General features: G+C 28.6%; 1 protein-coding gene across 2 annotated transcripts in view; it reads right to left on the reverse strand.

The window, feature by feature from the left end:
- Positions 1–16,407, reverse strand: part of LOC129976279 (midasin-like) — a 263,355-nt gene that overhangs the window by 214,677 nt on the left and 32,271 nt on the right. For both annotated transcript variants that reach the window (XM_056089764.1, XM_056089763.1), the window contains exons 14-22: positions 14,728–14,788; positions 14,497–14,611; positions 12,580–12,664; positions 10,878–11,002; positions 8,889–9,022; positions 5,653–5,757; positions 2,237–2,422; positions 1,285–1,360; positions 553–812 (exon numbers count right to left, since the gene is read on the reverse strand). In XM_056089764.1, coding sequence (XP_055945739.1) covers positions 553–812; positions 1,285–1,360; positions 2,237–2,422; positions 5,653–5,757; positions 8,889–9,022; positions 10,878–11,002; positions 12,580–12,664; positions 14,497–14,611; positions 14,728–14,788 — 1,147 coding nt within the window. The remainder of the gene's footprint in view (positions 1–552; positions 813–1,284; positions 1,361–2,236; positions 2,423–5,652; positions 5,758–8,888; positions 9,023–10,877; positions 11,003–12,579; positions 12,665–14,496; positions 14,612–14,727; positions 14,789–16,407) is intronic.

The raw sequence follows: 16,407 nt of genomic DNA on the forward strand, positions 1-16,407 counted from the left end.
TATAGTGTTAAATTTTTTCTCCAAATCTGATCCACAAAATTGCTACATTTTGTGCACAGTTTGGACTGCCATTAAATTTTTAGAAATATCCAATTTTGAAGTATTGCTTCATTTTATTTCTGTAGACAGCACATTGTACAAAAACCAAACTTTATAGTTTTTTAGTATTTTAAAGTCTTCTAGCAAATACTTAGCAACACAATTTTTCAATAATTTGAATTTTAGATTACAAAAGCTAAAATCTCTAATAACTGCTGAAGGATTCTAACTTTCATTGACATAGAAGTTATCAAAAATTAAATCAGAATGTTTAGAACTTACATCATATTGCATAAATATTGTATGTGTGGGGAGGGGACACTAAGTAGCATATGACCAAATTTTAGTATGCACTCTGAATAACAGTTTCTTTGTCAACAAATTCTATCAATATCTAACCTTTTTTAATATCACAAGAAATATACAGAATACACTAATTTATTTTAATCACAGTAGAAACTTTAATATTTTTTCAAACAAAAAAAATGGAAATTCAAAAACAAAACCACTTACCCTGCTGAAACAATCCGAGCTAAATCATGAAGATTTCTTTGAACAGTTTTAGTAAATATATAATTTTCTGGCTCACATGGCTCTTGTGTGCCTTTTAGAATCCAGTATCCAGCCACTTGAACAAAACTTCCATTCCCTGGTTCAGGAATGCTTTGTTTTAAGACAGATAATCTGTCCCCAAGCAAACATTCTTGGATTGCTTTTGTTACATAGTGATGAGATGGATTATCCAATTGTGACAAGAAACTTAGACAAAATGCCTTGAAAACAGAAAAAAGAAGAAAATGTTCATTTTAAACAAAAATTTATGCAGTGATCTCTCTATAATCCTGCATTTTCCATATACAACCCTTCCTATTGTAATATCATTTTCAAAAGCCTAGTAAAAATTCTTAAAGAGAAAGCAAATTATTGCATGCATATATCAATGAACTTATCATGACTTAAATAACAGGCTGCTGCTCAGAATTTAAATATTAAATAATATTTATCATATCTAATATAATTTGCATAATTTGTATCACAAACATAGATTTTGTTATAAAAAGGTGTGTTTTCAAAATGAACGTCAACTAATCTGGAGCTTTCATTAATCTAGCAGTCCATTAGTCTGATACTTGCCTCATTACTAAGAAACATTTGTAATAATGAAAAAATATAGATACAGAAACACTCCTACTAAATATAAAATTTTGGAAAGAAAATGGTACTATCAAACACTTTTATACTTACTTCATATAATGACCTGGGAACATTGTGGCATGGATTAGAAGAAGCATATCTCAAAGCACGGCAAAGTGTTCTCAAACTGAAATAAATTCAATCACTTTTTGATAAATCTTGACTTTAAAAATATTATTCAGTGAAAGAAATAGGAATAATTCAAATATCAAGTATAAAAGTATATCAAATTAGCCAAAAAGTAGAAGATAAATAATAGTGAATAAAAATGCATGTTCATTCATACTATTTAACAAATTATACTAAAGTCAATTTTTTTTTCCCAAAATTTTATTTTAACTTATATATGTCATATATCAAGTACAATAGAACCATCATTAACATATAAATTTCAAATCAAGATTCTTCTTCTGACAAGTTTATCCAAAATTATTTATTTCAAATAATAAAAAGATATTTGCATTACCAATAATTAATATTTTAAGAAACTCTAAGATGAAAAACTAAGGAGAGGATTCACAAATATTTCTGACTTTCACTCTTTCCTTTGTACTTTCTCAATGATTATTAAATGGGTATTTTCAAATTAATATTTTCTCCTGCTCAAAAATCTAAAACTTTTCAATAAATTCATAGCACTGTTTTTAATGTATGCACGAGTGTGTGAAAATGCATAGAAATATCTCATATCATTAGCGAAGTGTCTAAGAATGGGATTGTTTTTATTCATTCATTTGTCTCTAAATAATTTATTGAGTTATAAAATATCACCTCCAGAAAGACTTTCAGAACCCCTCTCACAGTAAAGCTGAATGTAGAATGATTCTAAGGTGAACTTGGGCATCGTTTCAGAAAAATGTATTGATTTTATTAAAATTGAAAACCACAGTTCTATTTCTGATACTGAATAGGTTTAAAGATGTCCAAATAATAAGCCTTTAAGTACAATTTGCAAAATTTTAAACTACAAGAGGAAAAAGAATCTTAAGAAATAATAAGTTACCTGTAATGAGGACGATATCCACTGCCATCATTTAACGTTTTGGAAGCAGCAATTTTAATCTTTTTATAAAACTTCACTATATTTTCAATTACTTTGTTGTTCACTGATAAAGTCTTAAGGTATTCATGTACAAGTATCAATAGGTCAGTTTCGTTTGAAACTTCTTCAACAAAAAATTCTGTAAATCTGTCAAAAAAAAAAATTAATGCATGAATTAAGAATAAATATAGGATATATCAAATATATAATACAAATTTAAGAACTAATTTCTTAAGTATTTTTTCAAAGCACATTTAACATATTTAGCTGCATGTATCAATAATTATTTCTACAGTGCATTTACTTTTTTATTATTTTTTTATTACTGGTTATAAGTAGGGATTGCAATACCGGCATACCGGGATACCGAATACCGGTATTTTGAGCCATTTGTACAAGTTTGTAATACCAGTATTCGCAAGTTTAAGTACCAGTTTTTCGGTATCTACTAAATATTTTTAAAACGGTCTCCACTATAAGTTCAGGGATCGCCAACATAGCAAAATAGTATACGTTTTTGTTTTTGTCTCCCTAACGGGCAAAATTAATTAGCTAATTAATGGCTTAATTAATTGCTTAAATCTAAATTAGCAAAACATGGATTATCCCCGAAAAAAGATATTGTATCCATAACGACTGATGGAGCAACAGTTATGAAAAAAGTTGGAAAGTGGATTGGGGCAAATCAGCAGTTGTGCTATGCACATGGAATTCAATTAGGAGTAATAGATGTATTTAGGGATTGCAATACCGGTATATCAGGATACCGAATACCGTTATTTTGAGCCATTTCTACAATTTTATAATACCAGTATTCACAAGTTTAAATACCTATTTTTCGGTATTTAATAGAAATTTTTTAAACTGTCTTGTAATTTTTTAAATTATTCAGGGATCGCCAACATAGCAAAATAGTATACATTTTTGTTTTTATGTCTCCCTAACGGGCGAAATTAATTAGACTGTGAATACCAAGTTGCATCGTACAATCAAGAGAAGTGATAAAATACTGAATGACAATAGATTATTAAAGCCTCCACCTTTTGCACACAGCTTTGTGTTTACTTTGACAAAATAGAAGTGAGAGGAAAGATGAAAGGAGATGTTTAGGAGGAGATTCAAAACACGTTGGAGCAGTTTACTCCTAATGATGGAACGATTTTTGAAACTGAGATATCCAATCCAAAAAGTAATAATCGACTTAAACCAGCAAATTAATTTTTCAGATAGTGAATTTGACTTAATATCCAGAACAGGTTGTTATAACTTAATATAAAAACTGGCTGATGAAGCATTATGTCGGAGAGATTCTAATTTATTAACAGCGAATGCAACAATAAATTTCATGCTACAGTCACTGAAAGAACAGCACACATCACTATCTGAAAAATTATATATTACATTGAAAAATCGCACAGAAGAAAGGCATACCGAAATAGAAAATTTCTTACGGTATTTACATAATTAAAATGATTTTAAAAATGAAAATGAAAAAGAAGAAAAGATAATAACCAATTGAAATCTGCTTAAGTTTATAGTAAATTTTCTTAAAATTTTTTTACCCACAAACCTATCCACATTCAGAAGAATTTGGTACAGTTATCGGAGATTATCATGGCACAAATGTCGATAGTGAAAAGGAATTGTCCCTTGAACAAAAATTAGAATTAGCGATAAATAAAAAAATATTCAACAAACCAAAATACAATACAGAAATCAGCTATATCCAAAACTATCCAACGAGTAATCGATTTATTTGAAGATGAGGTATTTAGAAGTAAATATTTGGAAAAAGTATATCACAAATTGCTAACAGTACCACCAACTATCATAGATGCCGCAAGAGCGTTTTCGACAGCTGATAATTTTTGCCCAAAATTACATTCCAGGCTTAATAACAGTATAATTGATGCATTATGTTTTTAAAATCACATCTCAAAAATTTGTAATAGCACTAGAGACTAATAGAGATGTTAACACTTTTTTGTTTATCTAAATATTATTATTGCCAGGTTCTCTGCTGAACACTCTATACACTTTCGGTGTGTCCCCTCACATGTTGGTTTAAATTGTAATGAGATAGCGGACAATTTAGCTAAGACTGCATAAGCAGACATATTTCATGGTGATGCAACACTAACTTATTCTGAAATCTCCTCTATCAAAAAGATGGAGTCGAGTGCACTTTGGAGAGTCTCACCTGCTCACCCTTGGTACTTTCGTAAAAGTCCCGACTGGTGTCACCATCTGAATATCTCTCTCCTCTACCAAAAAGATGGAGTCGAGTGCACTTTGGAGAGTCCCACCTGCTCACCCTTGGTACTTTGGTAAAAGTCCCGATTGCTGTCACCGTCTGAATATCTCTAGAAAACAGCAAACGGCTCTCTCACGTTTTTTAAGTGGACACACCAAATCCCTCATCTTCCAACATGGACGGAGGATCTTTGCTGAATGTCCTTGGTGCAAGGCAGATCAAGCCTCCCCCAATCATATTCTTAAATGTTTAAATTTTACGATTTTTGAGATTTTAAAGGATCTGCTATTGTTTTTGGACTTTAGAGATCTTTGGTTTCATGGAGGTGTACCACTTTGGATCAGAAACAACAACAGCACTTTTTTGTAATTGAAATAAAGAAGATGTTCCTTTACTTTTTTGTGATTCTTTATAAACCATTATAATTTATATGCTACAAATTATTTTTGTGATATTTACATTCTCTAATAAAACTGGTAAATAAAACCAAGAAACACCCGTGTTTTCTTTCTTTTCCTAAAATTTCTAATACCGGTATCCCGGTATTAAGATCTAAAAAATACCGAATACCGGCATTGAACTTTTGGTCCAGTATTGCAATCCCTAGTTATAAGCTGTTATATATATTATTTTTCAGATTAGATAAATTACAAAGATAAATAATTATAATATAACATTTTTATAATGTACTCTCAATGGTATAAAAAAATATACAAGAAAAGTTACAATCTGCCCAAAGATTATCAAAAAAGTTTTAAAAGGGATTATCAATAATTATTCAAATAATTTGCAAATTCATGCAATTTAATATTATTTAGATAACTATTAGAGATGTCTTTTAAATGAAAATATTGGTAAAATGTTTATTTTAAACATTATTCTAAAAAATAAATGTGCAAATTTTTTTATATAATTTAAAGGAGAGTAAAGATTTTTTTTAAAATATATATTAAAATTTGGAAAAAAGTACTGGCAAGAGAAATTTATTAAATTTGTGCAAAGGAAACAAAGTATTAACTTACAGAAAACTAAATGTAAAATGGATTTCATAACTGAAAATGTTTCCAATTCTGAAATATTTTTAAAAGCTTTTATTTAATTAAAAATTAATAATAATAAATACCTGTTCCTTATACCAATTGGTAATTCCTTTTTGCCAACATCTGTTGCAGGATTCATGCAGGCAAAAATACGAAAATCAGGGTGCCTTTTAACTGGTTCATTATCACTATGAATAAAAAAATTACTCATATGATATTTTACAATAAAAAAGTATGTATATACAAGCTAATTAACCCTCAAACAAAATTTTCTGATGCAATTTAGAAGGCTTCTAATTTCAATTCTGGATAAAAATGATGTACTTCTGAAATACTATTACAAATATTAATATATTTATGATAATATGTAACAAATATAATACGAAAGTATAATGATATTTGGACATAAATATGCTATAGTAAAAAAAATCAAGTAACAGACAGTAGAATTTTTGAAATTTGCAACAAAATGCCGGTTTTAGTATATCATTATGCATTTTCTTTTATTTCCACTTTTCTTCCTCACCAAATACCTTATTTCCCATGCTTTAAAAACACAAATAGAAGAAATGAGCATTGTTAGATGAAATTAAAATGAGCTCAAAATATATATATAATATGTAACAAATATAATACGAAAGTATAATGATATTTGGACATAAATATGCTATAGTAAAAAAAATCAAGTAACAGACAGTAGAATTTTTGAAATTTGCAACAAAATACCGTTTTTAGTATATCATTATGCATTTTCTTTTATTTCCACTTTTCTTCCGCACCAAATACCTTATTTCCCATGCTTTCCAAACACAAATAGAAGAAATGAGCATTGTTAGATGAAATTAAAATGAGCTCAAAATATATATATTATATATTTTTATAGAAATTTAAAATTTTGCTACAATTTGTGACAGGTTCACTTGTTGTGGGTATATGGTGGCACAGTCAACAGGCCTCAATAACAAATAATGAAGTTTATTAACATGAAGCCACGAATACACAAATGACAAAACATAGCCGAGATATACACGAGCAACACACAGCAGCATACTTAGAACAAACAGTAGGCCACAAGTAGTAATCGATAGTAAACAACAACCACGATACACAAAGTGGCCAGACAAAATTTAGCAGGTGGAAGGAATCCTTGTAGCTATTCACTAAGATCTCTCCAAACACATGCTATTCTCCACTGTCTCCTTGCTTTAGCTGTGTCCAACTGCTTCCTAACTACTATACAAACTGGTTACCCACACACAATTGGATACTGCTTCAATACTTTCTCCAAAATTCAGGCATGGTACCAATTCTCAATTCACTGATTGCTTGAGCTCCATTCAACTCTTGTGCTTCACTGATCTGATCCAAATAATTCATCACTCAGTCACTAAACAACTCTCTATATGACTGACTTTGTCTTGGACAGTCATCAATAAGGACCCTTTTATAGCTTACGGAGCACGGCAAAGAAGGTTCTTGAGTAGTCAATTAAATTTGACGTTTTCGAACTTGACATGGTATCTTTTCCTGCATTCTTTTTAGATACTAAGTTCAACATCAATGATGACTCTTCTGAACTGGCATTCAATCTTGTATGTTTTCCTTTTTTGGTATGACTAATAAGTTCTTTCATTCCTTTAGGTACAAAGTCTAATATTAATTATGACTTTTTTGAACTCACACGCAGTTTTATTTAACTTTTTTAGTAAAACTAATAAATCCCCATTTTCCCATATTACTCGGGGTTATTATTTTCTAACAAGGTGAGCAGAACACAACAAATGGATTTTGTGGGATTTCTCAAATCCTTTCAGCAAAATCAGGATTGATTTTTTTTTTTTTTTTTTTTTTATCTATCCAAATTATCTCAAATATGGATTTTGAGCACATGTTATTTAAAAAAAATTCCTTGGCCTACTCTGAATAAGCTCACAATTTCTCAAATGATAAACAAACCATTCAATAAACTAATGTACGAGTGACTAAAACCATTGTGATGCGTGGACAGACTGAATGTTGCTATTTCCACCACAGAAATGTAATCTAATCTTTCACACAGTTACAGAAGTCTTGCGAATGCTCATTAGCTGCAATTTGGGATATCTTATGGAAAAAGAGCAACTGTCTCACAAATCGAAACTCGATTGGATAAAGGAGAAAAAAAGAATAGAGTAAAAAAGGTGCGAGTTTTCACATTATACAATTGCGTATGGCATTGTTTCAATTTTGGAAGCGATGACTACGATCTTTTATTTTTGTAATCTTGAGATATCAGCATTTTTTAGATGGGAAATAAATAACTAAGAAACTTAAAATTCCCTATATTTTTGTAGTTTTTATAAAAAAATTTCAAAATTGCATTTTACAGATTTGTTTTAGTCACTTTTTAAATTTATTGTGTTTTCCAGGTTCTCCTAGTGGCATGGTAACACTGAATAAAGAGAAAACCTGGCAATTGTATAATGTAAAATTAATCATTGATTACAAACTAAAAGCATGCGTGTGGACAGGGGAAAAAAAAAAAGGAATTACTTCAACCACTAAGTCATCTGCTCAAAACTTGGACTAAAGTGCTTCAAAAGGTAAGATATTAAAAAAGAAAAAACTCATTATCTATTTTGTCGATTGCACTTAAATAGCAATTGTATTATATTGTATTTAAATGGCAAGCACATTACTATAGATATTTATTTTTTTTAAAACAGACAATTGCTAAAAAATAAGTTTGTTTATCCATGAAATTGTATTCTACATTAATTTTTTATCATATATTATATATCACTAAATACAGCAGAATAGTTGAAAAGCATCTCAAGATACTTTATGTTAAATCATAACAAAAGAAGAGTATGAAGAATGTATGACTGAGAATATAAAAAAGCAGAGGAGGAAATAAATAAAGCACTTTTTTTTAATAAGTACTCAAAATCTATTCATGGAACAAAAAGATAAAATTAGTGGTTCATATTTTTACCAATTTCTGTTCTTCTACTCATTAAAAAAAGAAAAAGAAGGAAAGAAAACACTGAAAGAAAAGAGAAAGAAAAAAAAAAGGAAGGAAGGAGCAAATAAAATTAGGAGAAAAAGTCAATAAATTATTTTTCAAGTATTAGTGACAGCACTTCTGTAATCTTGAGTACTTTTTACAATCAGGAGTTTCATATTTCAGTACTTCTGCAATTTTGTTATAGTAGCTACTTTATGACAAATTAATCTAAATATAACTACATCAAAAACTGACCATTGCACTTCAGTAATTATGTAATTACCCTCATTGATTTCATTTTCACTAAGGAAGTCTATAAATTTTATTACATACCCTTTCTCTAAGAGTATTAGAGAATCATCTTGCTCCAAAACACCAACAAGACATTCTAGAGTTTCAGCTTCAGCTAAGTTAATTTCATCAAGCAACAGCCATTCTCCATTCTTCATAGCTTTGACAAGAGCCCCCTATGGTCGTTAAAACAAAAGAAACATTATGAGAAATATATGAATTTCTGCATACTTACTTATAATTCAGAAACAAAAACTCTACAAAAAAATACACAACTATGTATATTAAAAACCTATAATATTTGAAATAATCGTATACTCTCAACATAAAATAAGTCTTCCACCTGCTCCCTTCATAAAATTGCAGGTCTTGAAATCAAGTTCTGATAGCCTTGCATGACATTCATGAACTAAACTTATGAAATATAGATTTTTGTCGTGAATCTTGCTGAATCTATCATATAAATAAACACGTTGGATGGCTTTTTTCTGACTGATTGAAATCAAAATTTGAGACAGAACTACAGTTGCAATCACAAGATAATAAATCAGATTTCAGTGAATAAAGCCATCAAGTTAATGAGTTTGGTTAAAAATTTGATAAGCATCTATCAACATTTATATGCATTAACAGGGAACCAAATTTCATTTACCTAAATTTCTAAATTTTTGAATAACTGCATGTATATAAAAGTACAGATAGTTAAACCTTAGAAAGGTTTGTTTCAAAATTTAATAATCTACATTTTAGATACTAAATCTACATACCAAATTTCATCTATAAAGTTTTAAAGTTTAATAGTTATCAAGTTCACTTGCACTCATAGAGCCTGATGACAGGCTTCTTGTGAATGGAATATGTTCAAAATTCGTAAGAAATGTACAAATTTGATGGTAATTCGATATACCAAATCTCATTTGTCTACCTCAAAGCATTTTTGGCTTGTGTTCTCAATTAGACAGATGTAATACCAAAAATATATTTTTCAGATTCAATGAAGTCTGAAATGTGGAGATACTTCAAAATTTTAAATTTGATTTTTTTTTAATTACAATATCTTATATACTCCTAATAAAAAACAATATAAAATGGATAGGATTTTTTTTTTTTTTCATTTTGAATACATTGGTAAGGACCAATAGATTTTGATAATATAAAATGAATGATAACATTAATTACGATCCATTAAAATATACTATACTTTCACTATACCCTCAAAAAATTCCAAGTAAACTTAAATTTCAGTTGTTTTTATTAATAATATTTTCTAACATTTTAAAACGTCTAGGAATATAGCACTTTTTTTATATAAATATTAATCTCAGAATTTATTGTTTCAAAAAAAGTGGAGATGGGCTAATTTTAATAAGTATTACAGCAAACAATAATAAAAAAATCATTCAGAATAGACAACCTCACAAAACAGAACTTCAAAGGGTAATTTTGCTTCAACCTTTGACCACTGTGGAGAGGTTTTACTGCATATTTTAACTTTTAATGATTGCTTAGAATTGCATTTTAAGAAAATTACAATGATTTAATTTCTTACTTATATTGTTTTCAGTGCCTCATATAAATTTTTAAGTTTAAAGACACTGATAAAAAGAACATTTTTTAAACTATTTTCATAAAAATATTATTATTACTTTACTAGATTTCATAAATCATTATTGTAACTATGATGAATTCCTGTAATCAGTATTTTTTTCCCCTTTCCTTTCTTTCATTTTTGCATTTATTACAGAATCAAAATTTTATTAAAATTTATTGATTAAATGAAAATCAAGTTTTTAAAGTATTAAATTTCGAACAATCATTAAAAACACACAGAACACTGTAAGAAGTTTCATAATTCTAGCACATCCAGAAGAGAGCTGAAAGTTGACTACAAAATTCTTACGAATTAGAATATGAAAAAATTCTTATGTATTCGCTAAGAATATGATTTCGCTAATTCTGAAAAAAGTAATTCATTAATGTATTTATAAAGTATCTGTGCAAAATCAAACAGGAAATAAAAACAAAAATTACCTCCATAAACTGAAATGCAAGAGTGGGCTTTCCTTGCTTTATCTGATCTTGCAAGTGCTTGATCTTTTCACCTAATTTCTCCCATTGACTAATTAAATCCAAGTATTTTCCATGAGGCATATATTCTACAAAGACAGAAGGATTTAAAAAGGGGGAAAATGAAAGAATAAATGAAAATTACTACATTCTTCTTGCTCTATAACTAAAGAATCAACAAATTTCTCGTAAGAATTTGTTAACTAATTTTTTGATAAGAGAAAATTAATGGCAAACAAGAACTGCTTATAAAAAATAGATAATAGATAATAATTATAGTAATTAATAATATTATAATAATTAATAATAGATAATAATTAAAATTAATTAAAATGACTTGGAATAATTAAAATAAGCATTTCAACAGTTTTAATTTTTGATATAAATTTTATATAAAGGCTTTTTAATTTTAAATAGATGCATTAATGCTTTATCAATAAAGGACAATGTATGCATTTTTAAAAAGTTTCATCACAATTAAGTTTGTTTTGTTCACACTTAAAATAACAGCAGGAATTGATCCAATAATTTTTATATCAAAACTCACATGTAATAAAGCAAGATTCTTCTAAATTTAATTACTACATATTCACCAATATAATGTTTATATTAAAAAATACTGTCTACTTTGAGTAACTACTAGTAAATATAACAAAGACTTTTGTTATTCAGGCTTGTATTAATTATAGATTGTTTACTTTAAATGTGAAACACAATTAAAACTTAATTTGATTAATTATAGATTGTGTTTACAATTAAAATTTTATATTTTTAAGATTAATGAAACATCTAGCAAGGTTAAATTTATAGTCAGCAGCATAATAAAAAAACTTAATATTTAATATTATACATTAGATAGAATTAATTCATAAATATTTTACTAAATTAGATCACTTATAATTGCTCTTCTAATTTGATTACTTCTTGAAATGACAATTTCAAAATATATATATATATATATTAGTTAACTTTCTTATTTGAAATTAATTGTCTTTGCAAACCATTAACTGATTTTTTTTCTTTTATCTATTTTTTTAAGGGAAGAGATCAATCTAACATATTGTCTTTTACTATTATAGAAATAGAATTACCACTGATGTATTGATTTGTTACTAAGAACACCTAGCAAAAAATTAAGAAATTAATCTTATAATTATAAAAAACTGAAATATTGTCTCAAGAGAGCAATTCTGATGAATAAACTGAAAACTCCCTACTTCTCAAATAATTTCAAGATCTCTTATATACATCCGCAACTATAGGATTATTTTAATTTTTCTTCATTAGTGTTTAATTCACTCATCTAAAATAAGCCCAGACCTTGACAAAAAAGTTTTAATTGTGGTGCCATTTCATAAAATTTCTGATTGTTCAAAAATGCACTTTATCACCGTTTTGCACACATTTCATTCATGGCAAATACATTTTTGAGTTGAGTCATTTGAAAAACACACAACAATACAACTTTTTAATTACATACAACTTTTTTAACTGTATAAATTGCCTTTTATTTCAGAGCTTTTTTATTTCACAAAATTAGAACAGTTTTATTATCACCTAAGCAAGAGAGAAACAAACAATTAGCATTTTCTTTAAACAGATATCAAGCATATAGAAATTGCTTTCTCTTGATATTAAGAAGATAAAAATATTGAAAATATCTTACTAGAAACATAGAGATTCACAATATTCTTCTGGGCATAAAGCATGAGAGCACTTAATTTGTAGTATGCTTTTTTACTATAGCAATTCTGTAAAAATAAAGAAAAACAATATATGAAGAAAGAATAGAAAGAGCCACAATTAATAATTAAATATAATAATTAGTTAAATTTGAAACAAATATTAATAGTTATGAATTATATCCCAATAGTTTAAATGAAATATTGTTATGGAACTCAAATCCCACTAAGTCTGTAAAATCACTGGGTTTGCTTGTAGTGGCTGCATGGTGTGAAAACAATCAGCAGGCCTCAATAATGGAACGACGACTTTTATTAAACCTGAAGACAAAAATACTCAGACAACAATCACAGGCTCAGAACACAGGCAACACACAATAGCAACTGCAAAAAACAGTAGCCCACAAGTAGTAATCAGTAGTAATAACAACCACAGCACACAAAGCGGCCAGACAGAATTCAGCAGGAAGATGGAATCTTTGTAGCTTCACTCTACGATCTCTTCAAATGCCTGCAATTCTCCACTATCTGCTCACTTTAGCTGCATCCAACTGCCGACTCACTACTACACAACTGGCTACACCTCACAAGACTCGATGATGCTTCTACAATAACCACCAGGACACGACACACAGCTTAATTCAGCAATCGCTTGAGCTCCACACAAAACTTGTTTTTCGCTTTGCTATCCTTTTGATGACTCGATTGACGACTGCCGGCCTTTTATAGTTCCGGGCAGAGTTATGGAATAATCAGGCATATCTCAGTTCCTGTTGGCTCTATCACTAAAATTCTGATCAGCAACAAATAGAGTTGATCATAATACCGCCTTTCCAGTGATTGAATTAACTGTGCTGGGAAGCAACATTACAGATTTGTAACAATATTTATCAAGATCAGAGTGATCTGCCTGAATTTTTCTCACATACTTTCTTATACAGGCATCATCTTCCTACTTTCTCATAAAACTGTGGATCTTGATCAAGATTTTGAATGCCCCGCAAGCTTAACTATTTATTTTTAGAATACCAAACACTAGTTTTCTATTTTGTAAGTAACAGTAAAGAAAATACCCTTAATTGCCATTAGCAAGCAACAGTTACAAGAGCCAATCACTAAGCAATCTTTGGTGTGTGTGTGTGTTTGTGCGTGATTAATCACCGACATGTGGTTATTAGACAAGTAGTTGGAAATTAAATTATTTTTAATGCATTATTATATGATTGACTCTAAAATTCGATACAAAAATAGAACTTAAAAACTTTCTATACAAACTTTTGGCAGTTGTCATAATTTTGTTAAAGAAACATTTAGAAAGTGGATTACATTTAAAAGAATTACAAGAAAACTTCATTTAAGTCTTGGCAATTTTAAGTTATCATGTTTGAATGCCTGTGAAAGCACAGTGACAGGCAATCAACTCTAACAGATTTGGTTGAAATGATTTAATTCACTTTAGATACTAACATTGTGAACCAAATTTCATTTACCTACGTTATAAACTTTTTAAAAATCACAGTAAGATCTCAACAGATTTACTTGAAAATTTCATACAAATCTACATTTTAGATGCCTGGCCTATGTACCAAATTGCATCTATCTAACCCTGTTCTCTTGTACTCAAATAAATGGACAAACAAACTTTGTTCAAAATTTGATAAAAATCTATAAATTTTTAATAAAGATTATAAAGACTTCATGCCAAATTTCATCTCAAAAAATTTTTTGAATCATCACATTCACAGATAACTATAAAAATGTGTGTTTTGAAGTCAAGAAACTCTGAAATGTGAAGAGTTTTAAGGAATTTGTATGCAGAATAGTTACAATACTTTCTATTTGTATGCTTTTTATTCAGAAAAGTAAAAGTTCAAGATCTTTTATAAATTAATATTACTCACTGCTATATGCCCAAGAAACTTGGCATTTTCCTTTGCATTCATTGTTAATGGGAAAAGTTGCTCAAATTCCTCCTTAACGGGTCGAATTGCATACATTAAATCAACAGGTTTGTACCTAAAATAAAGAAAATAAAAATCTATTAGTATGATACATATTCCAGAATACTAAACATATACAGGAAATGCTCTCGATGGAAATCAACTTAATTGCATGTATGAAAAATAACTTACCCTCCAACAAGATCTACAGAATCACTTTGCTGACTCATATTTATAACAGTTAATTTTTGATCTGAAAGAAAAAAATTCTTCAAATTAATACTTAACTTAAAGAAACACAAAAGAACAACTTTATTTTAAAACATACAGTATCAACAAATTCTGATTCCCAGTTGCAATATACAGGAGATCATTCATATAGTCCAGCAGTATAATCTAAGCCCTAGATACATATTAATCCAAGTGGGAAAATGTTTTAAATGATGCGATGAATTATCTTTTATACTGTGAGTCAATAAATGTATTTCTGGAAAAGTTAGGAATTGCAACTTTTTACAGGGTGCATAGTGATAAACTGCTGCAAAAATTAAGTACTTTTAAAGCACCTTAGTCCCAAAAATTAAGCACCTTTGTATAAGTATGCATACCTAAACTGCGTATTTTCTAAGCATAGTATTTTTTTTTTCTGTTTTATAATAATGCATAATTTTTATTGAAAAAATTTTTTTAATTAATTTTAAATGCCTATTTCTTAAATTTTACTATTTATTTCTGTATTTGCACGTCTTTTATAGTAAAATTATATTGTTTTGGATTTGATAAAATATAGAAATAATCATAAAAATGAAGAAAAAAAAAACTATTAACACACAAAAAAAAATGTCAATTTTACAAGATTAACAATAAAGATCTGTGAGCTTTCACAATATTTCTTAAAATAAAAGTAAGATATCAGACAGATACATCATTTTTTAAACTGCCTTTTAAGATGTAGAAGCTCAGAATGACCACAAATTTTGTATTTGATTTTTATATAAGCAACAACAATTAAGATCCAACATGGATGGGGTGGAATGAGTATTAAGTAATCATTTTAAGAAGTACTTATTCTATTAAGTAATTTTATTTGCAATCTTATAAAGCTAAAAACTAAAGCATTCCTATGGCTATCATCATACAATTGGCCAAAAGGCCATGAAACTGGTGATAGAACAATGGCATGTTCTAAATAAGTTTTTTAAATAATTTTTTAATAGCAGCATTCACAAATGATCAGACTAAAAAGAAATTGTCTTATCGCCTCTTATTTTTAAAAATGTAGTAAAAGTCTTTTTTGAATATTTAACATTCCTAAAATTCAATGAAAACTTTTAATCTATAAGCAAAAATTCTTACTTAAAAAAAATTGCAGAAGAAACGATATATATAGTTTCCGAAGAAATGAAAATGTTTGACAAGTCCTAGTTTTCCTAAATGACAAAAGTTTAGAAAAAAATCAGCTCTGTAGTTTAGAAGTAAAATGGAAAGAAATCAGCCAGAGTGTCTCCTCAAAACTTTCTCGCATATTGCCAGGAAATGCCTTGTGTGGCATTGGATAGTGGCATTCCATAAATGTTAACACTAGGTGTGAATTAAATACTTTTACTGACTCTATTGTGTGATCGTTGGCAAATGTTTTGGGATCAATCTTTGGCAGGCGGTTGAAAGCATCCGAAAAGTGAATATGGATTCCGGACACATTCTTCTTAATTGATTAAAAAAAAATTTTGACTTAAAACTACACCTATATTCACAAAATTACATACCAAATTTGCTATATTTAAGTCACTATATTTTTGAGTTATCGCGTTTACATCTTTCTAAAAGTACAGACGGACATGTGGTGAACCCTAGCTGGATTTGGCTCAAAAT

Source organism: Argiope bruennichi, chromosome 7 (genome assembly GCF_947563725.1).
Source record: "Argiope bruennichi chromosome 7, qqArgBrue1.1, whole genome shotgun sequence".
Taxonomy (NCBI): Eukaryota; Metazoa; Arthropoda; class Arachnida; order Araneae; family Araneidae; genus Argiope; species Argiope bruennichi.